At 48.2% G+C, this 14,614-nt stretch overlaps 1 protein-coding gene across 2 annotated transcripts in view; it reads right to left on the bottom strand.

The window, feature by feature from the left end:
- The window catches only part of LOC144818166 (survival motor neuron protein-like), a 399,426-nt gene that overhangs the window by 303,618 nt on the left and 81,194 nt on the right, over nt 1–14,614 (bottom strand). Inside the window, exon 3 of one of the 2 annotated variants that reach the window (XM_078675289.1) lies at nt 14,342–14,467. In XM_078675289.1, the coding sequence (XP_078531415.1) occupies nt 14,342–14,467 (126 nt within the window). Of the gene's footprint in view, nt 1–11,113; nt 11,423–14,341; nt 14,468–14,614 lie in introns of those variants that run through there. The other variant, XM_078675290.1, reaches the window with a different exon arrangement.

Raw genomic sequence — 14,614 nt, 5'->3', positions numbered from 1 at the left:
GGGCACATTCAGTCATAGTGCATCAGAAATCTGGCAAGAAGTGGAGGTTAGGGGGGTTACTGCTACAGAAACACACTTTCCTACCAGCGAGCATTCTGTGGGTTCCCCAGACTCATCCAGTGCGGAGGCCTGCAGGAATGGGGGGGGTGCATCCCAGGACCACCGGGAAGCAGTCTGGTGGTTGAGGAAGGTTCAGAGCAGGATATAGACCCAAGAGATGTTATACTGACTCGTCTGCCAATTAAATGAAAATAGGTATTTATATAAAGAGCGCGGCTACTCACAAAGAGTGTCACCGCGCTAAAACACCGAAGAATGAAACTGCAAGAGCTCCAGCCATACCTGCCAGAAGTTATTGCTGAAACAGCCAGGTTTTTAGCTGCTTCCTGAAAAGTAACAGGTCATAGGCCTGTCTGAGATACAACGGCAGATTATTCCCCATACGTGACGCAAGAACCTGAAAGGAGCGACCCCCCGTCCGAGAGTGGGCAAACTTGGGGATAAACATGAAGGACCGCCCAGAGGACCTCAAGACCCGTTGAGGACGATAGTGTTGGACCCTTCTTCTTAGATAGGCAGCCCCAGTTCCATGGAATACTCGATAAACCAGCACTAGGGCCTTAAACTGAATCCTCTTTCTAACCGGGAGCCAGTGCAAAGCCTTCAGGTGAGGTGTCATATGCGTCATGGGATTTACCATAAGAATAGCTCTGGCTGCACTGTTCTGCACCACCTGCAGCCGGTTAAGAAGATATTTGTGTAAGCCCAGATACAGACCATTCACGTAGTCGAGCCTAGATTAAATTAGAGCTTGCACTACGGTTTTCCGATAATCCACTGGTAAGAGAGGGAGACATTTTTTTACCATTTATAGTAGACCAAAACATGTGCCAGCAACGGCTTTAATTTGAGTCTTCATCGCTAGATTGGAATCTAGTTTAACACCCAGGTTCTTTACCACACTGACTGGAGCAGAGGGAGGAGACATATCACAGGGCCACCAAAGGCTCCAATCCACACAGGGAGGGCAACCAAAAAAGATAATTTCGGATTTTTCCAGGTTGCATTTTAGTTGGTTAAGCCGCATCCTGGAAAAGACCTCTGTCAAACAACTGTTAAACTCCGTCCCGTCAAAATTCGCTCCTTTGTCACATGTGAACAGCAGTTGCGTATCATCGGTGTAAGAGAATCTTCGCACTGTGCGACTCTGCTAGGAGAGCGAGGGGGGCCATACAAAGAATAAAGAGCGTTGGGCTCAGAATTGCACCCTGTGGTACACCCACCTTCATCGGTGGGATATCTGCTGCAAAAGGGGGGGACCAAATTCCCTGCTGCCACTTGCTCAGAAAGGAGGCAAACCATTTATATACTGTGCCCCCAATACCCCACTGAGTCAACCTACACATGAGTCGGCTCATGGGGCACGGTATTGAACGCCGCAGATAAATCCAACAATATCACCACAGCGCAGCCACCTTTATCTAGCTGTGTTTTGATCATTTCTGAAAGTTCCAGTAGCGCTGTTTCAGTGTAAAGGAGGCTCTAAAACCTGTGAGCTACTCACAGGTCATATATAGATGAGCAGCATCCGTCTAACTCCGGGAAACCACACTTAGAGATTCCCCTAACATCTTAGACTGAGTGAGTTTATTGTTAGATTTGTGGGGTTTAAGGCGACAGATGCTTCGAGGGACAAAATATCAGGTGGAGGAAGTAGGGGGAATGGAAATGGATTGTTAGAGGAGGAGCCCCTCTGGTTTTCTCGGTCTCTTTTCAATTTTGTTATGACCGTCTTACTAAATGACTGCGTGCTGCACGTGTGTCGCTCTTGCATTAACAGTATCCAACGGCTCGTCTCCGGAGGCCATCTACCCTCCCCTCCCCATATACTGTAGACTACACTCTCAGAAAGAAACCCCATGGTTGACGATACTGTTAACCCTACATTGGCTAACACCTGTGACGAAGGGGGCATGATCTAATCACACTACAAAACGCTGCTACAATCCAGGCTGGCCCGTCTTGTGCCCATCATGGGCCCCCCTCTAACAACTGCAAGGCCACAAAGTATTCTTGTTTTGCACTGAACATCTATTTGATATAAGCAAACAATACTGTGTAGTGGACATCCTGCATATTTTTTGCCCCCTATACAGATGTGTAAGTCCCCCTCCCAATCCCCGGCCTCTGTAATTGTTTTCTCCCAAGACGGGAAAACGTAAAAACACCTCAATAGACACAGGTGGCCTAACGTCTGGCGCAGTCCCGAAGGATCTAGTCACTAATAGCCTTTCCAAGTCATCAATTCAGTCATACCCAACAGCAGCTGTGGAAGTGATCAAAGCAGTACAGTGAAGGAGAGGCTGGGCAGTCGCTCTGTCCTTACGGAGACTGCAGTTGCCCCTTTACCGGGTTCTGAACCCATAAAAAAGTTAGCCACAGGGACAATTGAGGTCATTCTAAGGGGGAAGATACCTCATTGGGATAGCCACAGTAGTGGCAAAATGGGACATTACCCCCAATTAGAAGGGACCCACCGACTTTGACTGAGTGGAGTAAGGAAATGGACCATTGTGCCACGCTGGAAGAAACTATTTGAAATGGCACTGGGCTGCCCTCGCAAATTTGAACGTCAATGCAAGAAATGGATGGAATATTATGGCCTACAGGCTTTCACACAAGCATGTCCTTCCTTTAAGTGTGTGGGGAAGGCCTACAGTAATTTTTGGCGACAACAGTATTGTACCTGGCTTCTTCCTTTTTCTTATGCATCCCATACATGTTAAAAATCAATAAAAATTGGTTAACAAATAAAGGATCAAAACGCCAATTGTAGTCAATAGTCGTAGTAGACTGGGACCTGGCGCGATTTGAGACTGAACATTACAGAGAGACAGAAGGATACCAACCAGGTTTGTCCACGTCAAAGATTTTACTTTCAGACTCAGCCTTTTCAGTCCCAACCAAACACAAGAGTATGCTTTAAGGCCACATCAGGTGAGGCACTTAGGAGACTCACAAGATGTCCAGCAAATGAGAACAGCAGGATCCACTCCAGGATCAGTTGCGACTGGCCAGTCAGAAACTTCCAGGAAAAGACCACTTGCAGCATGTTGTCTCCCTATAAACATACAAGATTTCAGTCTATTGACCCTTGCAATTCTCTTCTTACAATAGGGAGCAGGTCCAGTCCTTCAGGCCTCTCGTGTCAGAAACAGCAGGTCCAGTCCTCTTCTGATCTTCCACAGGTCAGAAGACTGACCCTTGGAGTACACTTCCTTGTCCGGAGTACGAGAGAGAGCAGGACCAGGCCTTCCCAGCTGCTCTCTGATCACAATCAACAGGTACAATCCTCTTCTAAATGTCCAGACCATGTTCTGAGCAACATTTATGGGGCTGGCACATTTATGCCTGGAATGAGCTAACGCGCAAGAGTGATTCATGGCCCTTCCCTACCAATTGGGTAAATGTTTCCATGGCCTCACCTAGCTACTAATGCAGTGGTTCCAGATTGCCTTACTGCAACTATGCCCAAAATACCATTTGTTGGGGAAAATCAAAGGTGGGGAAAGTCTTCTGCCACACTAAACTGGAGTTCTGGGTGTGTGGTAATCCTGGTGTCCTCCCACATGTAACACATAAAACACCCCCAGAGAGAAGTCTGGAAGGACACACGCATGGCCCTGCAACCAGAGAGGGGATCAACAAGAATTGTCTTGGCATCCTGTTCTTTCCCATTCAAGTGTGACCCAGGTGTTACATGTGGCTCAATGGACCTGTCAAGCAGGATGTAACACGGTTCTGTCAAAAGGAAGCCTAAAGTCTCCACCATGCATATTCTATTTATCTCATAGTAGTCATCTCTGCCTATTCAGGTCAGCCTGTTTGCTCTAGGGAGGCAATTCATACCTATTCAAGGCTGGGAGCTGTACGAAGAGCATGCTAATTAACAGTCTGCCAGTTCAGGCAGGAAAAAGGTAACTTTTTAAAGTTACTTTTCCCTAATAGTTATTAAATATCTGTCTTCCCGCTGAACTGCACTTTCAATAACTATTAAAAATAGTTGTTTAATTATTTTTCTAGCTGGTCCCATAACGGAGATTCTGGACTCTGATATTCTACATAAGACAGTTAAGGCCTGCCACAGTGAAATTAGTTAATTGAACTATGTCACTGTAGCGAAATGGTAATGTTAATTTTCTAAATGTCCCACTTTTAAATACCATGCACCCTACCTCGTGGGGTGCAAGGCCTATATAGTAGTGACTATTAATATTTAAAGAAAGGTGGTCTTATATCAAAAAGGGTTATTTTGACAGGTCACACTGCAGGGTTTACACTGCAATAGTCAGGCAACACATGGTCGCCCCAAGGTCACTTTACCGTGCCCAGTGTAGAGAATGGCACAATAGTTGCTACAGTCCGCTAGTGGCATTTAACTTCAAGGACATGAATGCACTTTATACATTATATACTAGAGATTTAAAGGCAATTTAAATGTGCAATTAAAAATAAGCCAGTTTAACCATGTACAAAGAAGAGGCACAGGCACCGTTTCTCCTTGTTAGCAAGGGTAATGTGCACAGAGTTCTAAAGCCAACAAAAATATAGGCTCCAGCTAAAGGCGAACAATCGGATGGGGGCAGGGGGACCATGCAGAAAAGGCCGATTTCCACTGGGTCACAACAGAATAAAGTCTAAATTAATATGAGGGGTTGAATGCCTCTGCAAAACGTGGATTTATAGTATGGCAGTCATACCTGCTTCTGCTGCATGAATCACACTTATTTAGACAGGACTCGAGCAGGCTGTGCTAGCACCAATTCCTTTATCAATACTTTTCCTTGGGGAGGGACTAGAAAGGAGGAGTAACATTCCTATATGCAAAGTCATTCCTAAGGAAGTTCCTAAATGTATCTGCAGATAACTAAGGTGGATGCCTGACAATACAGATCCACCATCTCTACAATCCAGGTGCCTAATGTAGGGCAGGTGTAGTTCCTTGGGGACACAATCACCGACATCTTAGAAACAAAAAAACGGAGAGCTGATTATTAAAGGGGTAGGGTGCTCGAGTGGAAACCTAACTTTAGTAGCGGAATGGGACAGGTCACAGCTGAGGGCAAGGAACAGGAGAGTGTCTCGTAGTTGGGCCTCACAGAAATTTGGATCCATTTACACACCAAAAAGAGTGATTACCCTATTACTAGTGTGACTTGTTTGTTTCTAGGAATGTCAACTGTTAATTCTCAGGTCATCACATCGGGACTAATTACATGTGAAGTACCTCTACATCAATGCGATTACCCTGGCAATGCCATTCCTTCCCAGGTAAATTTGTCAGTAGTACTTTAACCTCTATTTGAATTCTGTTTTACAACAAATGTTTAATGTGATTATTTAATTTAAATTATCTTTAAATAATTATATTTGTTCAATACTATGTTAACTTTTAATTGAATTTTAATTTAGTACTTTAAACTACCATTTCCTTAACTCTAAAACCATATAATACATACACTACCCATCCCAAACTCTAAAAACACCACACTGCATCTTACACTACCCATCTGTAAGCTCCAAAAATCCATTTAGGACACTGCATCAATTAAAAACAAAATAGCTGTAAACGTATTTTTAAAGTTATTTTTGAATAATGACCTACTTATTAATTTAAATGTAATTATTTTTTGTTTAATTACTTACACTTTATAAAACAAATGTAAGTGACTGTAACAGTATATGTATGGTAGTCTGTATGTATATTACGCAACACACACACACACACACACACACACACACACACACACAATTACAATTACAATACTAGTATTAAAAGACCTCCTATGATGCAAACATGGGAAAAAAGTAAATCAGACAGATGCTGGAGAGGTTGCAAAGGGACGGAATGCTCACTCAAGCGTTCTGGCGATGTCCAACTCTGCTAGATTTATGAATGAAGATTCTAGCCACTATTTATTAACTATATGGGGTAGTCCAGTCACAAAACCCAGAGACTGCGCTACTGGCAAGACCTGCATCTGATCACTTCAGATTTAACACCAAGAAAAGGAAGCAGATTGCACATGCACTTTTTGTAGCGAAACAGTCTGCTGAAGCTCTTTGGAGCATGGGAGAGTGGCCATGGTAACCAAGTACATAGACTTGTTGCATAAACAACTTGGAGCTACTAGGGATGCAGAAGCCAATGATCAAGGTTCAGAAGAGAAACCTAGTATTTGAGGAAGAATGGGGACAAATGTTGGGGTTCCAGGCCAAGCTGGTTTGGGAACTCACCTGCCCAAGGTCCTTGAAAGTCTTGAAAATCAATGATGGAAAACAAACAATTGGGCAGGAGAAGCCAAGTGGGGGACAGCAGCTGTCTCAGCTTGTCACTCAGACTTGAGGGGAGGCTATTCAATTATCATAGCTCCCCAAGACTTCGGAGATCATCATGAACTGAAAATGGACAATATCTAGCAAATTGTGGCATTGGTGGGGGTGAAGGGGTCAAAGCGGGAGGCGATAATGAGGAAGGAGACATTGTGGAATCAAGGGGGGGGTCAGGAAAAGGTCATAAGTTAGGGAGGCTAAGGGATGCGGAGGTTGTTAACATTTTTCTTTTTTTTAAATATTTTTATTTGCATTTATAACCAACATAAGCACAGCTGGTAAGTCACGGGTAGTTAACCACACACCCAGGCGCCCCCCCAACCCACCACCCGCAATGACAAAATCATGAGCATCAATTCAACACGATCTAGCCACCTCCTACAGTACATAGTTCTGCAATTCTCCGTTATTCCCCAATGACTCTCCACAGGTCTCGGTCCCATAGCCCGCCTTCCGGCAACTTGAAACAGACTCAGTCAGTAGGACTCTGTGTGTCAATCTGGCCCCAGAACCCCATCGAGACCATGGTACCTTCTCCATTTTCCCCATACTCTGCGGAATTTCCGGGGACATCCTCTAGCTTTGTATGTGACCCTTTCGGCTGCCATGTACATATCCATCCCCCGCTGCCATTCCCTAACCAGGTGCTCCCCACGCTCGCGCCATGTTTCGTTTTGCCACCACCAGGGCCAACATCGCAAAGATCAAGTGTGAGCGGCTCAAAACCAAGGCTGCCTCCCAGTCTATTTTGTCCATCTCGCCCAAGTTCTGTTCCCATGTTGCTCTCAGTTTCCCTAATCTGTCCGGCCTGTTATTATTCAGTGTCTTATAAGTCTGTGACACTAGTTTATTGGGTACCTGTTCTTGCAACAGACGCCCCTCCAGCGGGGAATATTCTGGCAATGCAGAGGTGAGCGCGGTCTCCGCCCTCCACGCATGGCGCAGTTGCGCATATTTGAAGAACTGAGTGGGGCGTAGTCAATATTCCGCCGCCAGGGTCCCATAGGGTTTAAGTTTTCCCTTTGCCACCAGGTCCCCCAACGTGGAGATCCCATATCGTCCCATCCTCTAAAACCTGTGAGTTTGTGAAGCTCCTTTAGCCATGTGCAGGTCCATATTGGTATCTGTTTGGTCGGTTTATGTGACCACCCCATCATCTTTGTCGCCCTGTCCCAGACCTCTATGGTTAGCTGCGTAGCCAGGAGTAATCGCCTCTTTCCGGCCCCCCTATACAAATAGTGTAAACTAGTGCGGCGTGTCATAGTGTCTCTTTCCAGCCTATGCGTCGGGTGATCCGCAGGTGCGTGGAGCCATTCATTTATCAGCGCCAAGTGTTCAGCCCAATAATTTGCTTCCACATCTGGCAAGGAAAATCCCCCCATTGTACTGATTTCTCTGTAGCGTGTCTAGGGCTATTCTCGGTTATTTACCTAACCACAGCAGAGAGCGTTGTTCCGCATTTATCACCTTGAACGTCTGCATGGGGAGGGGGGGGGGGGGGAGTATTCATTCTGTAAGGCATACAGGAAGCGGGGCAACGTGATCATCTTAAACATTGCAGCCCGGCCTAAGATTGTGAGAGGGAGGGCCTTCCATCTAAGGGCATCATCTGCAAAATTCCTAATCACTCATTGGATGTTTGTTTCATAGGAGATGTGTCGGTCCGCAGTCAGATAGATCCCCAAGTATGTAAACCTCGTCTGGGTAACCTGAAGGGCGGCAGGCAGAGGGGGCCACTCCTCCTCCCGACGCAGGCTATACAAGACCGATTTATGTCAGTTTATTGTGTACCCCGAGAAGGAGCCATACCTACCCAGGAGCTTGAACAGTGCAGGGACTGTAGTGGCCGGTTGGGCCACATATAAAAGAATATCATCTGCGTACAGCGAATTTTTTTCTTCCTGCATGTCGACCTGTGATATATGAAATCCATGTATCTCGTCTGTCTGCCGGATCTCACAGGCCACTACTTCAATGGTGAGGGCGAATAGTAGTGGAGACAGGGGGCATCCCTGCCGGATCGCCCTACTAATAGGGAAGTCTTCAGATAGGATCCCGTTCACCTTCACCCGGGCTCTAGGGTCTGCAAGTCCCACCCATTTCCTAAAGTTGGGGCAGACGCCGAACTTGACCAGGGCCAGTGTACAACATCGAACGCTTTTTCAGCGTCAACAGAGAGAAAAATATGTTGGTCCTCACTTCCCTTCACCTCCATAAGCCAGTTATGTGTTAGTCTTAAATTTTGCCTAGTCGCTCTGTCTGGCAGGAATCCAGTCTGGTCCTGGTGTACTAGGCCTGAAATCACCAGGCGAAGGGCCAAGACCGTCGCCAATAGCTTAGCCTCCACGTTCAAGAGGGAGATAGGTCTATAAGACACGCAGTCCTCAGGAGGACTGCCCTGTTTATATATGAATGAATGAATGATGGGAGTCTTATATCTCGTGACTTAGTCCAAGGGCATCAAGGCGCCTAAGCAGGTCCAGAAATATGTAGTAACCGATGAGGTACTCTACAGGTACGCTTCAGAGAAATCGACGGTAGACCCAGGAGGTCAGGAGGAAGAGAATTCCATAGCCTGGGTACAACCGAGGAAAATGCTCTGCCTCCCCATTTGGCTCTAACAAATTTGGGAACCTCAAGAAGATTTTTATTAGATGAGCGAAGGGGTCGACAGGGAGAGTAGAGATGAATAAGTGACTGAAGACCTACAACACCCGTGCCATGAAGGGCCCCATAGGCAAGACAGAGAATTTTAAAAGAAATCCTGGACTGAATGAAATGGGTATGATTGTGGCCATCCGCAGGTCTGATGGGAGGAGACCCTCTTGGGCTGCATATTTAAAGAGCGTTAGGAGGTGGGGCGTCAGTAGATCTACACCGTTGTTAAAGAATTCCGCTGGGAGTCCATTCGGACCTGGCGACTTCCCTGGCCAGAGTCTGGCTATTGCTTCTCTCATTTCAGTGGCCGTTATGTCAGTTTCAAGGGTCTCCTTGTCCTCGTCTGTTAAGATCGAGGTTTGGATAGTAGACAGGTAGTTCTTGATTTCTTCTGACCCACCCAATTCCCTGGCTTTATAGAATTCCCGAAAGTCGGAAGCAACTGTCTGGACGATCTGGGCATCCCCTCCCTGTAGGTGGCCCTAACCATCAACCACACCTTCAATCCATCTGGCATCCCTTTCGTTACGGCTTAGCCAGGCCAGTAGCTTTCCGGACTGCTCCTCAACATTATATAACCTGTGTAAGGTCGCAAGTGCCTATGCTTTGGCTTTGTCCGTCGCTAAGGCTTTATACTGCTGTTGGGTATCTGTCAGGCCCCAAAGCACCGGAGGGTCCCCTCCCAACACATACCGCCGTTCTAAGTCTAGTATTTGGGTTTCGAGGGTATTAAGCTCCTCTTGCGCATGCCTTTTACCCCCTGGATATTCGATTTTGAGCCCTATGTTGGAGAACAGTCTTGTAATCCTCCCATACGGTCACTCCGGACTGCACCGAGCACACATTTTCTGCAAAGTACACTTTCGTGTCAGCCCTAAGGCCCTGCACTATCTCACTATTCTGTGCGTCCCATGGCATCAGTCTCCAACCTCCACCACTGGCTCGAGGCCTCACACCCAGCCGAACCAAAAGAGGCGAATAGTCCAAAATACCCCTAGCCAAATACTTTGGCTTCGTCGTCAGCCCCAAGTGCTTGTCTGGGGAGGAAGACATAGTCCAGTATGAAATGTTCCCTATGTGCCCCCGAGTAATAGGAGTAGCTTCTGGTAGTCGGGTGCAGCCGTCGCCACACGTCTGTCAGGCCTAGTGTAGTCATAACCCTGGCCATGGGGGTATCGGGGAGCCGTCCTCGTGAGTCCCAGAGAGGTCCATGGGGTGGACATAATGTCATTAAAGTCCCCACCTAAGATGTGTAACGTGTCCGGTGTGTCCAGCAGGTCATCGGCCAATCCAGAGAGAGTCCTGGCTTGGAGTTTTGGGAAGCGTAGATCGAGGTATCATGACCCGCTGTCGCCCCCATGTTCCTGTCACCCCTACGTAAGTCTCCTGGGGGTCCGTCCAAGTCCAGGTCACCGTAAAAGGAGGGGATTTTTTAATCAAAATAGCTACCCCACGGGAGCCTGCCGTGTATCCCGCACATGCCAGTACCTTGTAAGCTCCTCTTGCCAGAAACCCGCACTTTGTTCCTTTAAGGTGGGTCTCCTGGAGGAGGACTATATCAGGGTGGAACCGTTTAATATGTGCCGTCACCAGTTCTCTCTTAATTTTGTCCCCCGCCTTGACCATTCACGTTCCACGTGAGAACCTTGTAGGGGCCAGTCACTAATCCACCTACAGGGGTTCTATGCACAGTCACGGAGGCCATGGACTGGCATGTGTCAAGTTCATCTCTGGCGGGTGGTGGACAGTATATGCGCCTACTAGTGCGATCCTGCGGTCAGTGTACCAAACAAACGTTAAACAAAACATAACCCAAAACATTCCCAACCAGAAAACAAGCGCAACCCCTTCGCCCTCCCCCATGACTCATCCCCAGTAATATGTCGGGGATTGAACTTTAGGGCAGGCAGAGGTCTGCCGCCCACCCAGAACCATCAAGACAAAGGCCAGAAAATATAAGGTCAAAGACGTCAGTGCAAGAAAGGAAAGAAAGAAGATTAGGAAGAGAGTAGAGATCAGCAGAAAAAGATTGGAAAGAAGAGGGTGTAAATGTCCAGCTTGCCTGCTCAGCACAATAGTCCGAGCCACGGTCATCCCTGCAGGCCCCTGTTGAAGAGTTAGAATCCGGGGGTTCATTCTGGGATGCCCCCGCCTCAGTAAACGTTGCTTGTTCCATCACCAATATTTCAGCTGCCAGGGGGTGCATCGAGGGGCCCACCACCTCCTCTTCTCCAGAGGAAGAATGTCCGTTTTCAGTTCCAGCGTCCTTCTCACTGTCATTGCCCATCTTAAGTTGTCAAGAGGGACGGAGTGCATGGGCGCTCGCCGAGAGTCGAGTGATCGTCTGCCTGTGCCCTTCGGGGCATACGGGGTGGCTTCCAGGGTGCGGTCCTTTTGCAGCTGCCGGGCCGAAGCATGCGCTGCGAGTCCAGGGGTCGGTTGCCAGCTCCACCGGAAGGTGCCCCGCCAGCCATTGCCAAGCCTCTTCTGGCATCTGGAAGAAGTGGGATTTGCCCAGGAACAGGACCTTCAGTTTCGCAGGGAAGAGCAACATGTATTGTATCTTGCGTTCACTCAGTTTAGCTTTCACGGAGTCAAAAGTGCGCCTTTGTTTTTGTACTTCCCTACTGCAGTCCGAGAAGATCACTATGCGGGTATTCTCATGTCCTATTTCCCCTAGCTACCAGGCCTCCCTAAGTATCATGTCCCTATCCAGGAAGTTCAGGAAGCGCGCTATATCGGGCCTAGGATGCGCCCCTACAGGTGGTCGGGCCAGCAGTGCCCGGTGGGCTCTTTCTATGACAAAACAAGAAGAGAACTTGTCCGCCGGGAAGGTGTTCTGCAACCAGGTGTAGAGAAATTGAGGCATATTTGTCCCTTCAATTCCTTCTCTAAAGCCCACAAAGAGGAGATTGTTTTGTCGAGCCCTGTTTTCCGCATCATCCACCCTCCACAGCAGGTCCTTATGAGAGGATTGGAGTTCCTTCATACCCTTGTGGAGTTCGTGTACTGAGTCTTCCGTCTCACGCAGCTGCGTCTCTGCCTACGTGACCCTTCCAGCCAGTTTCCTGAGGTCCTGGCGTAAGAGCGCCACCTCGGACCTCACTGTGCCAATCTCGCCTTCTATCCCTGTGCTGGATTGCCTGGAGGAGGGTATCGGTATCCAAGCGGGCACCCGGGCGCTCCTCCTGGGGTGGGGCGATGACCTTCGCATACTGGTCCATCTTGCCCTGACGTGGTGGCTTCGGGTCCCTATCCTTTCCCATGGTGAGTTCGGGCAGGTTCAGGTTTCAGGTAACCTCCTCTTCCCCATGTCCTGGAGTCCAAGTCACCTTCGGCCTGCAGTGCGTGTGTGTGATGCCCGCCTGTCGTGCCCGCGGGTACCCTCACAAGGATTTAGTGTCGCGGGGGGAGGGGGGCCAGCCAAGTTCAAGCAGGCATCCAGATACATGGGGTGGGGGGGAGATGGCCAGCCCAGCGCGCCAATCAACCACCAGGCCTCACCTCAATAGCCCGAAGTCCCGATCCTCCAGCGGCCTCACCCGCCTCTCCCAGTCGGAGCGGCCCCGCCCTTACTAGCGGGCACGAAGCTGTCCTTAGTACACACAGGTTGTTCCACTCGCCAGGGGCCCCCGCTCTTCTTGCACCACCAGGCCTGACTCAGTGTTCGGCAGTAGCGAGGATATCCCGGATGTGTCGTCGTTGGATCGGGGGGGAAGACGCCCCATCCATGGCAGCCTCCCTGGCATCTTATCTGTGTCCATCGCCCCTTCAGTGGCAACCCCTCGCACAGGCACTGCGTGTTATGCTCGAGGGGGTCCATCCGTCGCAGCACTCCACCGCCCAGCTGCACTGCGCAAAATCAGTGGCCCAGAATTAACGCGCTGTCTCCCGCTGCCTCAGGTCAGATCCTCCCTGGGCGGTCCCGCACTCCTGGGGGTCCACTCGCTCACCTGCAGACTACCTGCCGCGGCTCCGACTCGTGCCTCACTGCTCCGCTAGGGAGTGGACCCACACTCACCACACGCGGGCCCAGACAGCGGTCGCAGGCCCCCACAGCGCCTCGCCCACAAGCCCGTCTCTGTGACTCGGCTCCCGGCCACTTCAGCAGCCTTCAGTCCCGGTGGGGGAGGAGCTCCTCCTTGGGGTCCGCTACGACCCTCCAGCTCCGATCGCACCTTCAGGGGTATGAATCCTTCTTAGGCACTCCAGACGTCGTTCCGACGGGGGAAAGCACACCGACTCAGCCCCGGTTCTATGCTGTCCCCCGTCCCAGGTCTTGGTCCCGATGCAGTGCCTCCAGTCCTCAGCTTCTGTGCAGCGCCATCTTGGGGTTTCCCAGCTCATCCGGGCGAATCAGATTTTCAGCCCTCCAGGCTCAATTAGCAGAGCATGCCTCCCGATTTCAACTGCAGGCAACAGCGGGGCATAACGTCGAGCAGTTTCAGTGTTCTCCGGGTCTGCAAGGCACCAGAATCCATGGCGGATGAAGCTTTCAGCCGGAGCTCGGTGAAAGCACATCTTACTCGGCCATGCAGCTGGGCATGCCCCTAGGTTGTTAACATTATTGATTGGCCTTCATGCCTTGCATGTAAGCTCTATGGTCCGTCAATTGATACAAAGGCACTACAGAGAAGTTGTAATAGAAAATACTAATGAAAACGTTTGAACCTGAACATGTAAATTGCTGGAATTTATTTTCAGCAAAATGAAACGCTGTGGTGCAGACAGAAAAGAAAACACTCAGCAGGTACTGCTTTCCCACGACATTCTGTAATTTCATGTCACCAATGAACCTCGAAGAAGTCCAGATACAATATTTACTTGCAGAAAAAAATCTTTAAAAACACTGGCCTTTTTAAAGTGGAATTTAAAGTACAAGGTTTTAAGAGTTGGATAACACACACAATGCTGAAAATTGTGTATCACTGATTTAACTGTACATTTATTTATTGTGCAAACTATTCAGTAGCAAATTGCTTTACTGATTCCTCCTCAACACATTAAAAAACACACATTCATCCCGTTTGTAGCATTTTCAATAGAATTCCATAAAATGGAAGAGGAATTGTTCGATTTCACTCATCCCTAGCTAAATAAGATTAACACAACTACAACTACTTGTCAATAATGTTCATTAGCCAAATCACATTGCATACCTGATAGAGGCATAAAAGTTTCAGAACATTTATGTCTAGACCTGTTGAGATGTTACCTTCCTAACTGCTTAAATATAACATTTTAATTTTCTCAAGTAAACTTTAAACTCCAATTACAATAAGTTGTTTACCTTTTTCAAAAGTGAAGCATTACTTTTCTTCCGACACTTGTTCTTTTTATTATTCTTTCTTTTTGTTCCAACAGGTTTCTCTGATTTAGTTGACAGTTCAGAACTTTCCCCATTCTTAAGAGCATTCTAAAAATAACAAACAATAAGCAACTTTTAGCGGTTTTGAAAATATACCCATGTACCTTACTTAGTACGGAGGTAGAAAATGAAATGACATGGTCCGAGAACAGACCTGAGCCTAAGAGTTTCTGTTACAGTTACACCCAGAGTCAA

This window comes from Lissotriton helveticus, chromosome 2_1 (assembly GCF_964261635.1).
Source record: "Lissotriton helveticus chromosome 2_1, aLisHel1.1, whole genome shotgun sequence".
In the NCBI taxonomy this organism is placed as follows: domain Eukaryota; kingdom Metazoa; phylum Chordata; class Amphibia; order Caudata; family Salamandridae; genus Lissotriton; species Lissotriton helveticus.
This window is presented reverse-complemented; position numbering and strand designations above follow the sequence as displayed.